At 42.5% G+C, this 16,207-nt stretch overlaps 1 protein-coding gene across 1 annotated transcript in view; it reads left to right on the top strand.

Annotated features, from left to right (window-relative positions):
* Nucleotides 1-16,207, top strand: part of LOC147138044 (contactin-associated protein-like 4) — a 173,975-nt gene that overhangs the window by 97,330 nt on the left and 60,438 nt on the right. The window contains 1 exon segment of the mRNA XM_086047238.1: nucleotides 434-605. Coding sequence (XP_085903364.1) covers nucleotides 434-605 — 172 coding nt within the window.

The raw sequence follows: 16,207 nt of genomic DNA on the forward strand, positions 1-16,207 counted from the left end.
CCCACTAGTCTAAACACAGCATTCTGTCACTTGCTGTTAACTGAAGTGACGTCGGTTGCTCAAGTCATGACAATTCACCAAAGGCATGCTGAAATACTGTAGATCATATTTAAAAACAAAAACTCAGCTTTCATGATTGTGGTAAAGATTTTCAAAATTTAAGTCTCTCTTTTGCAAGTTTCTCTTGCTCGCATTCACATAATGATTTGCCAGGAAGCCCCTCACTGAACACTCCATGAGTAATGTAATCAGCATAAGCATGTTTCAGAGCTGAGTGCTTCCATTTAACACTTTACTCTTATATAATTAACATAATTAAGTTGAATTTGATGGTAATTATGCACCAGCATCAACATGGACACGAAACAACAATACATAGTGGTAGCAAAGCCTGTATTCCATTAACTGTGTTGTTTTGCATGCTGTTCCTCAGGTTGTCCTCCACTGGGTGGTAATCACAAGTGTAGCAACCCCGTTACAACTTTCCAGGGATGTATGCGCCTTATAACTCTGCATAAACATCCAGTGGACTTCATCAATATGCAGGAAAGGATGCTCGGAAATTACAGCCACTTGCAGATTGATATGTGTGCCATCACCGACAGGTAAAGTTGCAAACTGCAATGATTGCACTGGCCTTGCAAAACCAAGCCACAACACACTGCATATGCCTTATTAAATTTAAATAAATTGTTTTTTTTTTCTCAACGGCTATTGCATTAATCCAGTCCTTCTCAAATAGTGGGGCGGCCCCCCCTCTGGGGGCACATGTGACCTGGGGAACATGTTTTTTGTTGTTGTTGTTTTTTTGCCATACAAGAATACACTACGGTAGGTGGCAGTGGCACAAATTTATTTATTTATTTAATCTCAGGCAACTTCGCTTCAAGTCTTTTCTACGACCAGAAAAGAGTCCAGATGAGAGAATTAACACAATGGAGCTTATATTAATAAAGTTACCCAGAAAAACATTAGCCTCCCCCTGACCCCTCTAACAGTCATGTACAGGTTTTGCTGTCACTCAGTCCTGACACCACCTGTTCCTGTTCTCACTACTGCCATCTGGCAGGTGCTTCTGAGCCCTGAAGACATGCACTTCCAGGTTCACACCCCAATGAGTTATTAATTACTGTATAATATTTGATTGATTTTCAACAGTGGTTTCTAGCATATTTGCTATACTGTTTAAAATTAAAGTTAGGAAAAGAAGCATCTGTGGATTTGTTTGGTGGGGTTCACTGATTTAGTCATGAAAAAATTTGTTTGAATGTGTCGATCATGTTCTTCTGATGGGCTGACAATGCAAATGTTTTTTGTCTGTTTTTTGGTATGCGGTAAATCACATTTCGGTTCGGTTTCTTGGAAACTTCGGTTCGGTATATTTACAGTACAAAAAAAACGATATATTTTTTTTAAACGTGTTTATTTTGAAAAGATGACAAGTAAATATTACATTTTTTTTTTAGAAAAAAATAAATAAAAGCGAATCATTCGGGTGATATTCTAAGAAATTACACCAGAATAAAAAATACACTAACAATAAAGATCTCTTAATATTGTAAATTATTAAGACACTGAAATCTTTAAACACTCAGGAGCAATAGCCAATGACACATCTAAGTGTTCAAGTTAAAGACAAGTTGTCATTACAGTACATATACACAGTTACAATTGTTGCTAAGTGTATTAAAACTTTTTTTAATAATGAAAAAAACACAGTACTTTACAATTTATTTACACTTTTAAGGCATTGAAATCTTTGAATGTTCAACAGCATATTGTAACGAATTGGGTTATCTGTGTTGTGGTTGGATTTGTGTTTTACTGAGTTGTGATGTTTCCGATGTTCATGAATGCAGCAAGCGAGAGGAGCAGCAGCCAACGAAGAAGAGAGCCATTATCAGGGGCGCAGGCAAAACGTGGCTAATGGGTGGGCCTGGAAAAATCAGGGTGGGCCTGAATATTTCTCCCACTGAGCACAATTCTCCTGTACCGACCTATTGTATATTCAAGTAAAATGACAAACTGAATAATATGAAGTTCAGATCTTCCTTAGACAATCACAACTATGGCATTCTTGATATTCAATAAAATAAAAAACACAACAAATCACAAATTCCAAAATAATCTAATATTAATTTACTAAAAATTGTAAAGTATATATTTTTTCATGAATCTCACTGGGTGGGCAGTAAGGGTGAGGAATACTGGGAATTTTGGTATCGATCCAATACCAAGTAAATACAGGGTAGTATCGGCCAATACCGATACGATACCGATACTTTTTGCTTGGAAATGTCATGATCCCCCTTGAGTTAGTTTATTATAATTATGATAAACACAGCACAAAGATTTTAGGCAATAAAAATGTTTTATATTTTATCGGAGCTGGGCAGTCCGTCCCGGATGGCCATTTTTGTGGCGGATGGTGGGGGCTGACAAATTTCAAAAAAAGGGATGGACTAAGCATGGCCGGAAGTGGATTTTAGTCCGGCCCACTAATCGGCCCTCGTGTGACGTGGTTGCCTACTCGGTGAAAGGCTTCTTTTCAGGCTTCTTTCTACTCCTGCGTCGGCGCGAGCGACAACTGCCGTATTGATTCACATGACCGACGCATTGTGCTGTTGGCGACAGGTCTGCAACAAAGGCCACGCACACATCAGGAATTGTTGCTGCTCTGATCGGTCCATTATGTCACATGTTGCGATGACATACAGTTTCCCACAGAGGAGAGGATGCAGTACGCAGCTCGTTGCTGCTGCAAAGCAAACTAGTTCCGACCTTCCAGATCGTTTTCGCAATAAAATTAAAGGTATCATTTAGTCACCTTGGTCCCTTTATGGTTGTAGCAGGCACAATATCCATTGTGGTCGCTGTCTTTATGAAGCGACGCCCCCCCGACTTCGACCGCAACTGTCTCAAAACAACTTGTGTCCACGAGTATAGTCAAGCTGCGCGCAGCACTCAAGGAAGACACTGGCACATCAAGGTGGAGTTCACGCACTTCTTCTGGCATCTTCCCTACTACAAGCAACCCAGCAGGACTTTCTCATTGAAATTAACGAACCTCGCTGTAATTCACCTCTCTCTCTCTGTCTCTCGCTCCAAAAATACGCCATAGCAAACCTGCTGTGTAGTGGTTTGCTAGAATGCTTTTATTTTGAAGGCCGGGAAGTGTGAAGGAGGGGAAGTGGAGAAAATAAATAAGTAACTTGTTGAATGCTTGCAGACTTGTCGTCTGTTGGACCCAAATAATTATACAATACGACAAAACCAACCCCAGGGCTCGCAATGGAAGTAAGCACACGCAGCAGGGTAAGTACTGGCGCGTTTGAAGCATGTTTGAAACGTGTCCACAGCGGGTTTGAATAGTAAATTAGCCAGCTAATGATCTTTAAATAAACCTCTTTCGTTAGCATCTCTCCCGCGGCGTCGTGCACGTTTTTTGGTTGGGGATCGGGGGCAATAATTTTTATGAATAAGGGTGGGGGGAGGGGGCCAAGGCCGGAAGGGTACCCAGGTCAAGGGTGGAGGGTTGCGGCCGGACCGGCAAAAAAGGGTCAAGTGCCCAGCTCTGTATTTTATTAAATAACTACAATGCAAACTTTAACAATATAAAAAAATAAAATTGTTTTACTACAACAACTGTTTCAGAACAAAAGTCAAGAGAGTCAAACCAAAAAAAGCAGTAATGTAACGCAAATACAAATATAACAATGTCAACATGACAACTAAAATACCTCCCATTGCACAATGTTTTGAAAATAAAGTCAGTAGTGCAAATAACGTAAACAATACAATGTCATGTCATGTCATGTCATCTTCCAAACCGCTTATCCTATACAGGGTCGCGGGGAGTTGCTGGAGCCTATCCCAGCCGTCAATGGGCGAAGGCAGACTACACCCCGAACTGGTCGCCAGCCAGTCGCAGGGCACACATAGACACTGTCACTGAGCGGGAATCGATCCCACGCTGCCCGCTCACAACTCAGGCGTGTGTACCACTACACTATCAGTGGACCTACAATACAATGTAAAAACCTTTAACAGTAGGAAAAAAAATACTTCTACTACAACAACTGTTTCAGAACAAAAGTCAAGACAGCCAAACCAAAAAAAGCATCCTCCTCCTCCCTCAACTTCTTCGCTTGCAGCTCGTTGCTCTCTGTAGGGTGAGCTTTTTTCATATGTTTGTGTCACTTTGTGGTGTTACTACAGTAGCGGACCATTTTATTACACAAATCACACTGTAGGACCTATGTTCAGTTTTTATCAAAAGAAAAATGACACAAAGCATATCTGAAACCTTCTCCTCATGGTGATAACACAATGTAATGGGATTTTCTTTTTTTTTTAATTATATTTTATTTTTTAAAAAACAAGTAGCACATTAATTCATAAATGTGATTTAACAAACGTAAAGGGCAAATATTAATAATATTAACAGGAAATTATTTGTTTGTGTTGTTTTGACAACCCAAAACTCTTGCAGGTCGACCAGATCCATCAACACTGGCTGAGTAACGAAAATATGAACACCACACAAGGTATAAGACTGCGGAGTCACACATAGAAATTACCAACATATTCTTTAGGCCAGGGGTGTCCAAACTTTTCGCAAAGCGGGCCAGATTTGGTGAGTTGAAAATGTGTGCGCGCCGACCATTCAGCTTCCAATTGCTTTAAGCACGGCGTTCGTTATCTTGTCGTAGTTTACATGTTTTGTCTGGTGGTGACTCTTGACATTGAATTCCTTGAAAACAGCCACAGTCTCTTAGTGAACTAGACAGACACAGTTGTTTTGTATTTAAGTGAAAAAATATGCCAATTTCCACTCTGTCAACTGTCTTTTTCTTCGCTACAGTCGTTACTTTGGAAATGGGCTGGATAGCGACACACAGAAGGTCATGCAGCAAGGTGTTCACTCTGACACCTAACATGACTTTGAGAAGGCAGAACACGCTCGAAGTGTATTTCCGAATGCACCTGAGAGTGCAGCCACTGCTCTACTGCCATCCGGTGGTGAAATATAAAACAGCTTCTTTTTTTATTAACATGGGTATTTTGTACTGTGGTCAACACTATTGATGGGCCACTCATTATTAATTTTATGCCAGAGGCTGCGGGCCGGTAAAAATTTGATCACTGGCCACATTTGGGCCCTGGGCCGGACTTTGGACATGGATGATTGCTTTATGCCCTGTGTGGGCGTGACTAAGATTGACTATACTGTGTGAACACGGAATCGTTTTGAACAGGTTAGACCTTATGCATTGGTGTGGCTGATAAGGTGCCACGGGCCCATGTTTCGATCTTCCTGGTATCATTAAAACATCCATCCATTATCTGTACCGCTTCTCCTCACAAGGGTCGCGGGGCGTGCTGGAGCCTATCCCAGCTGTCTTTGGGCAGTAGGCAGGGGACACCCTGAACTGGTTGCCAGCCAATCGCAGGGCACACAGAGACAAACATCCGCACTCACAATCACACCTAGGGGCAATTTAGAGTATCCAATCAACTTACCATGCATGTTTTTGGAATGTGGGAGGAAACCGGAGTGCCCGGAGAAAACCCACGCAGGCACGGGGAGAACATGCAAACTCCACACAGGGAGGCCGGAGCCGGGATCGAACCCACGACCTCTGAACTGTGAGGCGGACGTGCTAACCAGTCGACCACCGTGCCGCCTCATTAAAACATCTTAACTGAAAATATACAGTATTGTTTTAGTTAATGTTAGTTTAGCAGACATTTAAGTAAAAGATCCAGCAAAATTTTCATAGATGGTGCATATGCGCGAATGCTGGCTATCGTAATTCTCATGCAAGCACAAGGCTCTGAGGCCATGCTGGGCATTCCTGCATGGCGTGCCTGTGCCCTTGAAGATATGTCCGGCTGAATGACAATTTGGTGCCAGGGTGTCAGTCTGAATTTACATTTGCTCACACCACATCTAAATAGTGGCTCAGCTGATCTAAGATGATTTTAGTGAATTTGATCGATGCACAGGCAGACAGATTCTGAGCCTCGCAGACATTTTGCATGGATGTCATCGTATTTCATTCATAAATATGCCAACAACAGGCATCAAACTCTCTAAATCATTGTAGAAATCAATTAATTCATTGTATCATTTGTTTTTAAATCATCCACTGGCCGGCACGCAGCTATGGGGGGTTTGGGGTTGAGGGCATACACGAATGATGGGGGAGGGGATAGATACATGTCTACTGACATATTTAATGATTGCACAACGGTTTTGCAATCAATGCCTCAGCATTGATTTTTTTTTTTTTTTTTTTTTTTACGTAGGACAAACAAATGCGCCATATGAGGTGCCTTCAATACGTTTTTAGGCTTTTTTCATAGGGACACTTTTTTTCCTCGGACAAGCACTAACTCTCGTCCCCTTCAAAGCACTCCCCTACAGCTGCAATGCACTTGTTATATCATTCCAACAACTTCTGGAAGGCCCCCTGGAAATCCTCCAATGTGAAAGTGTACGCGACCCTCGTCACAGCATCTTTCATCTCCTCATTGGTGTCAAAACGACTGCCTCTGAGGTTTTCCTTTACCTTGATGAACAAACAAATGTCACAGGGAGCAGGGTCTGGACTGCAGGGAGGGCTAGGAACTGTCTTGATCACCATATAGGTCAAATAGTTGAAAACAAGGATGGACTTGCAGTCTGGCGCATTGTCCTGATGGAAATGCCACAGACACGATTTGAAGAGTGCCGGCTTTTTGCCTTGGGACAAATTAAGTGCAAATTCTCTATATGTTCAATTCATGATGAATAATTGTGTGCACTGTTCCCACACTGACTTCAAACTGTGCTATTGACACTCAACAGTTCTTATCCATATAAGTATGAATTTTCCCCACCAGCTCCGGTGTTCTGACTTCCCTCCCCAGCCCACAACTCATCGTATCTTACAGACTCTCTGCCACCCTTAAAGGGACGGTGGGGCCAGGATGGCCATGTTTTCACTAACAAGTTCATTTTATATATTCTTTGATCAGGAAAATGAAAAGAGTTGTCATTTTCTATTTTATCAATAAATTTGGGAGAAATTAGGAAATAAGTGACTCCATGAATAACGCCCCTTGTTAATGAGGAGAATGGCCTGGCCAAACCCCCCCCCCAGCGTTCTATCCCTGTTCGGCCGGAGTCACGAACTCAACTGTTATACAACTAGGTACCAATAAAAGCTTCTCCTGGTTTGGATATGCCAGAGTCCGAGGAGACGTAGAGTGAACTCCCAGTCAGCCCTGTTTTAATGTTAAGTCACCTGCATTAAAGCCAACTCCGATGAAGCTGACGTGTGTGCATATATATATTAATATCCAAAGATATTACACTACCAACTCATAAAAAATATACACAACACACACTATCTCAGTGTCTACAAACCCGGGATACTTTACTTATGAATATGCAACATTTGTACCAAAAAACATGTAAGGACAACAATACTCAGTAAGATGTTAAAGCGGATAAACCTCACTTGTTTTAAACATTTCAGTTTAAACTAGTTTGCAGTATAACAAAATAGCCCTCTGTGATTTGTCTTCACTATACAAGAAATTATGCACAACATTTTTTCTTTTGCATTAAACACTACTTGTTTTTTTTTGTCAGAATACTTAAATTAATTAATCAATAAAAACGGAGCGAACAAATTTAGCAAGAGCTATTTACAGTATCCATTAGGGATGGGACGAGATCTCGTGCGATTAGAACGCCACGAGATTTCTCGTCCCTGCACAGCATGAGATCTATTTTCTTTTGACGGTGTTTTGGAGTCCGGGTGAATATAGCAGATGTCCTAAAAGGAGCTGTCACCGAATGGGAACTTCCGAGGCCAAATCACGGAGTCGCTGTTGTGACCGACAAAGCTCGCAACATGGATGTGGCGATACGTGAGGCTGGCTTTGAGCCACACATTAAGTGCTTATCGTGCAGGCAATGAACGCAACTCTAGTGCAGCTGGCCCAAAGTTGGCTGCGTATCATGTTTGTTTAGACGTGTCAAGCGTATAGTTTCTTTTTTTCACTGATGCTCAACAGCAGCAGCACTTTTGACGTCTAAATAAAGACAGCTCGAGCTGCCTGCGCACAAACTAATTATGGACGTAATCACGCGCTAGAACAACTGTTTGGACATGATGGCTTGCGATCTAGAGCAGCGGGGTGCCGTATCTGCGGCTCTGAGGAGCCCAGAACTACGACGAGTTGTAGGAATCTTGACACAGACGCAGTGACATTCCTCTTGTTGAAGATTGACTGAGAAACAAGTTGAACTCTACAATACATCCATCGATCCATTATCAATACCGCTTATCCTCACAAGGGTCGCGGGGCATGCTGGAGCCTATCCCAGCTGTCTTCGGGCAGTAGGTGGGGGACACCCTGAATTGGTTGCCAGCCAATTGCAGGGCACACAAAGACAAACATCCGCACTCACAATCACACCTAGGGGCAATTTAGAGAGTCCAATCAACTTACCATGCATGTTTTTGGAATGTGGGAGGGAACTGGAGTACCCGGAGAAAGCCCACGCAGGCATGGGGAGAACATGCAAAATCCACACAGGGAGGCCGGAGCTGGGATCGAACCCACGACCTCTGAACTGTGAGGCGCACGTGCTAACCAGTCGTCCACCGTTCCGCCCTCTACAATACAATACAATTTTACAATACATTTCATAACAGCTACAGCTGTAACAAAGCACTTTAAAAACAATACAATAAAGAAAAAAAAACCAATAAGAGGCAGTGATACATCTATTAATAAATATATTAATAGATATTAACAAATATATAAAATATAAATAAATATATAAATAAATAAAGCCAATAAATTAACATAAAGCATTATATAGAACAGAACGACTTTATGAAATACATATTAATAAATTGGATATACACGTTGCTGACTTTACCTACGCCGTCCGAACCACTCGCGTTCGCCATCTTTGTTTTCTTATCCACACATGCGCGGGGAGAGGAATTGCGGATCGATTAGCTCCCCTTGGGACCCGCCGTGTTACGCGTGACATCATCCTAATTTGCACGTTGTGCAGATTCGTGCTCTCACAAAAGTGATTCGAAACCTCAACTGGCAATTTGTGCGTAGTGAAGATTTGTAGTTGTAGAAATGAGAGTTGTATTCACAAAACAATGGCACTCACAGTTTTTATTCGTACTCACAAGAAAAGAAGTCAAACCCTCACAATTTTGATTCATACTCACAAAAAATTTCAAACCCTCAGAATTTTGATTCGTACTCTCAAGAAAAGAATTCAAGCCCTCACAATTTTAATTTCTACTCACAAATTATGACAATTACGGATACGAATCGTTAATCACGCATATGCCTTTTTGACAGCGATTTTACTCCATAGGGATGGCCCCAGTTTTTCGACTGACAACACGCCGTCCAATTTGGAACGTAAACAGCTGAAAAGGTACGTTCCAATGCGGCCACATTCGGTTGTGGAGTCAGCCTCGCTGGAACGTTTGTTCGCTGAACATTGACGCTTGTTTGATGAGGGCTTACTCATTCTCTGGCGGCTGCAAGCGGTGTCTTGGCGACTGCTTGGGAGATAAGCCCGCGAGGCAAGCCTGCGAGGGAACCCCGCGACATGAAGACGCAGAGTAAGGAGCTAATGTTGTTGTGCTAACACCTTTTGTTTTAACGACCTGAAGCTAGTTTTTGTTATTAGCCGTCCTATTATCCTACCTTTAGCCAGGGTGGGAAGAGGGGGCGTAAAGTTCAAATCTTCCTGCTGCTGCTGCAAGCCGTCATCTGCCTCCCGAGAGCTGACACGAGTTTAGCGTCGCTAAATGTCCAAAATATAACCAGTCGAGGTTCGTGTGGGCATTCATGCTCTTGTCCGCTTCAGCTTGTGAAAATGGAGCAGCAATTGCCACGGTATTTTTTGATTTTGTGGTGGTAATCATGATGAGATCACGTTTTATGTCAATAAATCCAAACTATTGTGCAGAACACTTTTATACTTTCACAGGTTGAAGTGGACAAGAGTAGCAATGTGCATTTGCATTTTGGTGGCGACAACAGACAATTTAGACAACAGAACTGACAAAGCGAGCAATATTACCACGCTTGGCTCCCTTCCGTGACGTGACAGCTGAGACCGAAAACATAACATAAGCCACGCCCCAAAAAAGCGACAAAGAAATTTGTCGTAAATCTAAATCCAAAAAAGGCAGCTTTGATAAAAAGCTCTGACAAAGACATGTGCTTACCTGGTCCAGAATGTCAACAGCCCCTTTGCAGTGGTTGTAATCAATTATGATTCTTGTTTTTTTTTTTTTTTTTTTTTTCTTTTGGTGTATCCAAGAACACTTCTGGGTCATGCATGGTGTTTTGTGTTCAAAAGTAACACACCACTTTAGGGCATTTAGGACAATAGGGCTGTGTGGGGAGCAAATGCAAAAACGCTGGAAAGTGGAGCTGTTTGAAGTGTTTATGAGCTGTGGAGGAATTTAAACTTTGTTTTTTCTAAGGGTTCCCACCAGAGTCATTTTTTCAGCTCCATGGTCAGGGGATAGGAGGTAAAACAATTATCTGTTGTGACCTTGTGGCCCTCCAATTGGTCACCAAGCCCCAACACGACTCTCATTGCTTGATTTAGTTCCATTTGTACTCCCGCAGGCTTTCCGATGTACACCTCCATATTCCACGCATAATAAGTGGAGACATCGGCAAGTGTCCAAATTTTAATCCCATATTTAGCATGCTTGGACGGGCAGCGGCCCCGGAAGGGTACCAGTTGCACATCTACACAATCCTCCAAGGTAGCTTTCCCTGCATCCTCTAGTGATACTTTTCTGGCCATCTCGATTGCTGAGTGCTGGTGAGTAAAATGTGCAAATTGAGCGGGCGGAAGCTTATAAACAAAATTTAAAATTCTCTGAACAAAGAGTTGCGGTGAAAATTCAAACAGCCGGAGTTGAGATTCAGTCAACAAGTCATGTTACTTAATGTCTTGCAGCAGAGCGCGGGGCTCTTTGATCTAAGCGCGCTGGCACATGTACACACGCGCGCACACAGGCACGCACACAACTGAAAGTATTGTGTGCACGTGAGTGGGTGTGAACATGCGTGCACGCGCAGAAACGCAGATGCACACACAAACATTTACACACGAACATTTGGTAAGTACTCGTATTTCAGAGAACGCTCATAATTGTCCCATTGATCATGCACGCGCGTGTGCGCACACACACACACGTACACACGTGTTTCAATTATATAGCATCGCTGTCAGCTTTTTTATGGATGAAATGCACTCCGACAGCGCAGACATCGGCGAGCACATTTGCAAACAACACTTTGCAATATGAAAGCACATACGCACTTGCACACACGCACACGGCTGACGCGCGTGTACGTGAGTGTATATTCCTGTACGTGCACGCACGCACGCACACACACACAACTGTCTTTTCCCAAATAGTGGTGACCCGGAAGAAATCGGTTCATGCAAACTCATACCAGGGGCGCGTACGTCATCTCAAAGCAAACTCATTAGTTGTCCTCTAGCGGCACCTGGTGGATTAGGGCTGTTAACACTCTCAACTCCAATTTTAGATTTTCACAGCTTAGTATACCCGCCACAAAATGCTTTCATCGGGTAATTATTGAAAATGCACGAAAACACATCCGGTTTACAGTGAGTCAAACATCATGCTTTATAATGGGAGTCAATGGGACAAAAAATGTCCAAATACGTCCTGCGTAGGTAAAAAATTGCGAAGCCAGCTAACTCATGCAGGACTCATTTTAAAAATGACGTCATGGTGCCCTTTTGAACTTCGGCATGTTCTGACCATCTGGGTGAAATTTCAGATCCCTAGTGTTATACACCTAATTTCTGCAATAAAATGAGCACTTTTGATTTTAATGCTTAATGTTGTGTTTTATAGCTCTGTACACATGCTCAAAACTTTGTGTGGTAGCCACATTGTGCCTAGCATTGTTGACATTGTTGTCAACGGTAGTGACCGTTTAGTGACATAATGGTTTCGGTCGTGACAATTTGATGTTTATTTTTAAGAAAAGTAAGTTTTAAATAATATAATACATAGATACATATGTAATACATCGGTCTTTCTGATTTTAATAATATTATGTTCCATATTTTATCAAAATTTGAAGGGAAAAATAAACCCGAACCGGTCACTACCGAAACATACAGATAGGTTTCGGTTGTGACATAATGGCTTCGGTAGTGACAACATGATGTTTATTTTTGAATAAAGTAAGTTTTAAATAATATAATACATAGATACATATGTCATACATAGATCTTTCTGATTTTAACTATATTTGATTCCATATTTTATCTTAATTTGAAGGGAAAAATAAAACCGAAACAGTCACTACCGAAACATACAGAAAGGTTTCGGTTGTGACATAATGGTTTTGGTAGTGACAATATGATGTGTATTTTTGAATAAAGTAAGTTTTAAATAATATAATACATAGATACATATGTTATACATAGATCTTTCTGATTTTAACAATATTTTATTTAATATTTTATCCTAACCAAAGATAAAATGCCAAAAAGCCTAGCAGAGACAGAGTACAGGCGAAGGATTAGAATGACCCAGTGAAATCCAAAGAATATTTAATAAAGGAAAAGAGAAAAAAATGACAGATGGAAGGAAGAAGGAAAGTGAAGTCTACCAATGAATTATCCAGCAGAGAGCAAAGGAAAGTCAGAAGAGCATGGAGGAAAAGACAAGACCACCAGATGTCTCTCAAAAAACAGTGAGATAGGGAACATACATACAGGGAAATGTATGTGAAAAAATGTTTGTCATTCCAATTAAATTTTCATTTGGAAGGTGAAACCAGTTTTTAAATAATGAAGAGCCCTGTGATGGACAGGTGACCTGTCCAACATGTACCCCTGCTTTTGCCCTAAGTCAGCTGCGATCAACTCCAACCCCCTGCGACCCTGAATGGAAAAAATAATGGTTCATTAGTTATAATACGACCCTTGTGAGGAGAAGCGGTACAGATAATGGATGGATGGATAGTTATAATACGGCGGCACGGTGGTCGACTGGTTAGCACGTCCGCCTCACAGTTCAGAGGTCGTGGGTTCGATCCCGGCTCCGGCCTCCCTGTGTGGAGTTTGCATGTTCTCCCCGTGCCTGTGTGGGTTTTCTCCGGGCACTCCGGTTTCCTCCCACATTCCAAAAACATGCATGGTAAGTTGATTGGATACTCGAAATTGCCCCTAGGTGTGATTGTGAGTGCGGATGTTTGTCTCTGTGTGCCCTGCGATTGGCTGGCAACCAGTTCAGGGTGTCCCCCGCCTACTGCCCAAAGACAGCTGGGATAGGCTGCAGCACGCCCCGCAACCCTTGTGAGGAGAAGCGGTACAGATAATGGATGGATGGATAGTTAAAATACATGATAAAAGTTAAAATATAGCAAAACTAGTTAAGTGATTACAATGCTACCCTCACACAAAGTATTACTGCAACAGCAGCAACAATATGGTCACTACTGAAATTTTGTAGTTACTACCGAAAAAAAATGATGTTTTAACAAAAATAAAAAGTATTGAATTATCAACCAACAATTTTTGATAATGATTGTTTAAGGGTATGTTTGTTTTAATTAATGATGACTTTTGAAGTCAATATGATCAACTTTCTACATTTTACAATGAAAAATAGCATATACATTTTGATTTATTTCGGAAAACTAATATTAAATTCGGTTAAAAATTCATTTAGATTGATTTTGATGTCAAAACCATGTATATTAATTTATAAAAATACTCTGCAGAGGGGGGAATAGAAAAAAATATGAATCGGCTAGTAGAATTATTTTTATTCTTCTGTAATTGTGTGTTTCGGTAGTGACACATTTTAGGGACAGGCAAGATATTACTGTATTTGTGCCCCTTAGATATGGAGCAACATGAATACTTTAAAGGTTTTTCTGAAATAAACAATTTCACACATTTTCCAACTCTCAATTTGAACCAATTCAGTAGAATGGCCCATATAATCACATAGGTGGCCGTTAGCAACGGCCTAGCAACCAGCAACCAATCATGAGTCGTCTTCCCATTTCTCCACCAATCAGGGCACAGTATTCGGCAGCGCACCCGTGTTTACAATCAGTGTGCAGATATCTTTCGTTGGGACCACTCGCTCTATCCTCCTCTATGTACTTCTTCTACAATTTCTTGCTCAAACTGTTCGTGCGTCCATGAGAATGTAAGTTTATGTCGAATATGTCGTCTATTTGCTTCTTGAGTAACTTTGTGCTTGTATGCTACTTTCACTTCTGCTCCGTTAATGTCTAGTGTTTAGCAGTTAGCAGAGCTGGGCACTTGACCTTTTTTTGCCGGTACGGCCGCGACCCTCCACCTTTGACCTGTGTACCGGCCATATTCATAAACATTGTCAGCCCCCACCCCATTCCGCCCCCAACCCTGAAAAGAAAAAAAAAAAAAAACGTCCGTGATTGACGTCGCTGCGGGAGGGACGCTAACGGCAGAGGCTTTTTAAAGATCATTAGCTGGCTAATTTACTATTCGAACCCGCTGTGGACACGCTTCAAATGCGCCAGTAGTACTTACCCAACTGCATGCTTATTTGCATTGGGAGCCCCGGGGTTGGATTTGTCGAGGCGGCCAAAAGTCGCAGTCAAGTTACTTATTTATTTTGCACTCTTCCCCTCCTTCCCAGCCTTCAAAATAAAAGCATACCAGCAAACCACTATACAATGCAGGTTTGCTATGGCGTATTTCCGGAAGTAGGGAACGCCAGAAAAAGTGCATGAACTCCAACTTGATGTGCTTGCGTCTGAATATACTCGTGGACACAAATTGTTTTGAAACAAGTCGGGGGGCGTCGCTTCAAAAAGACAGCGACAACCATGAAGGACGATGCATTTAATTTTATTGCGAAAACGATCTTGGAGGTGGCGGCTAAGGGGGAACGAGTAGCTTGTTTGGTCATGTTTACTTTGCAGCAGCAGCATCGAGCTGCGTGGCGCATCCGTCACCGTGTGGGAAGCTGTATGTCATCGCAACATGTGAGACAGCAACGTGCGCTCAAGCGTGTTTGTATTTCCTTATCGTCACATCACGTAACCCGCGCCTCCCACCTGCAACTGGGGCATACCATTACAAGAGGAGCTGGAGGGGGGCAATACCACAATCCCTATAACAGCAGTTGTCGGTTGTCGGTCTCATCCTGTCGAGGCCCTGAAAAAGACTTATCGCCATCTTTGAGGCCTCCCACTCAATTCATTCAGTCAAGCCCAGCCACTCCTCCTCATTAGTTCAGACTATCCTCATCTTCTCACTCCAGTGGAGCCCGTGCACCTAGGTCCCCCAGGGGTCCAGCCGCACTGAAGACTCATCTATGAAGGACTCTGCAGGGCTCTGCCAAAGTCTTGCTGCACCAGTCCTACACGCCTCAGTGTCTCCTAACCAACACGTCGACTCCCTCTACCGACCTTCTCAGTCATGTGACAGTCGGACAAATGCCCGATTATGGCAGATGGACACTTCAGTATCGGAGTGAGAAGCTCATTACCAGATCTAAGCAGGACAATGCAGTTATTAGGTTGTTAAGAGGAGAAGACCGTCAGAGTTGAAATTGACAATGTTCAAAGATACACCACCCCTCTGTTGTGGAAGGAAACTCTTCCCCCACTTAATGCCCCGAAGGAAGCTGTTATGAGTCACCTTCGCGGCACCGAAAGTTGTCTTGCCAAAGATCCCGCCAAGTCTGCCTCCTACTGTCAAGAGATCAAGAAGCTGGCGGACTCGGGCTATGTCTGAAAGCTTACATCACCCGAAGAACATAGCATCAATTCCTGGTATATCCCACATCACATGGTCCATCATAATGGTAAGGACTGCATCGTTTTGAACTGTTCCTGCACCTTCCAAAGCACTCGTCTGAATGAACATCTACTCGCAGGACCAGTCTTGGGTTCAAGTCTCCTCGGTGTCCTGCTCCGTTTCAGACAGTATCCTATTGTTGTGAGCAGCGATATTAAGGGCACGTTTCATCAGGTCCGCCTCCTCTCTGAGGACCAGCCCTTCCTCCGCTTCCTTTGGAGGGACATGAAGCGCAACACTAAGCCTGACATCTATCAATGGCAGGTTCTTCCTTTTGGGACTACCTGTAGTCCT

The sequence above is a fragment of the Filicampus tigris genome, chromosome 12 (assembly GCF_054856515.1).
Source record: "Filicampus tigris isolate MCC_2025a chromosome 12, RoL_Ftig_1.0, whole genome shotgun sequence".
NCBI lineage: Eukaryota > Metazoa > Chordata > Actinopteri > Syngnathiformes > Syngnathidae > Filicampus > Filicampus tigris.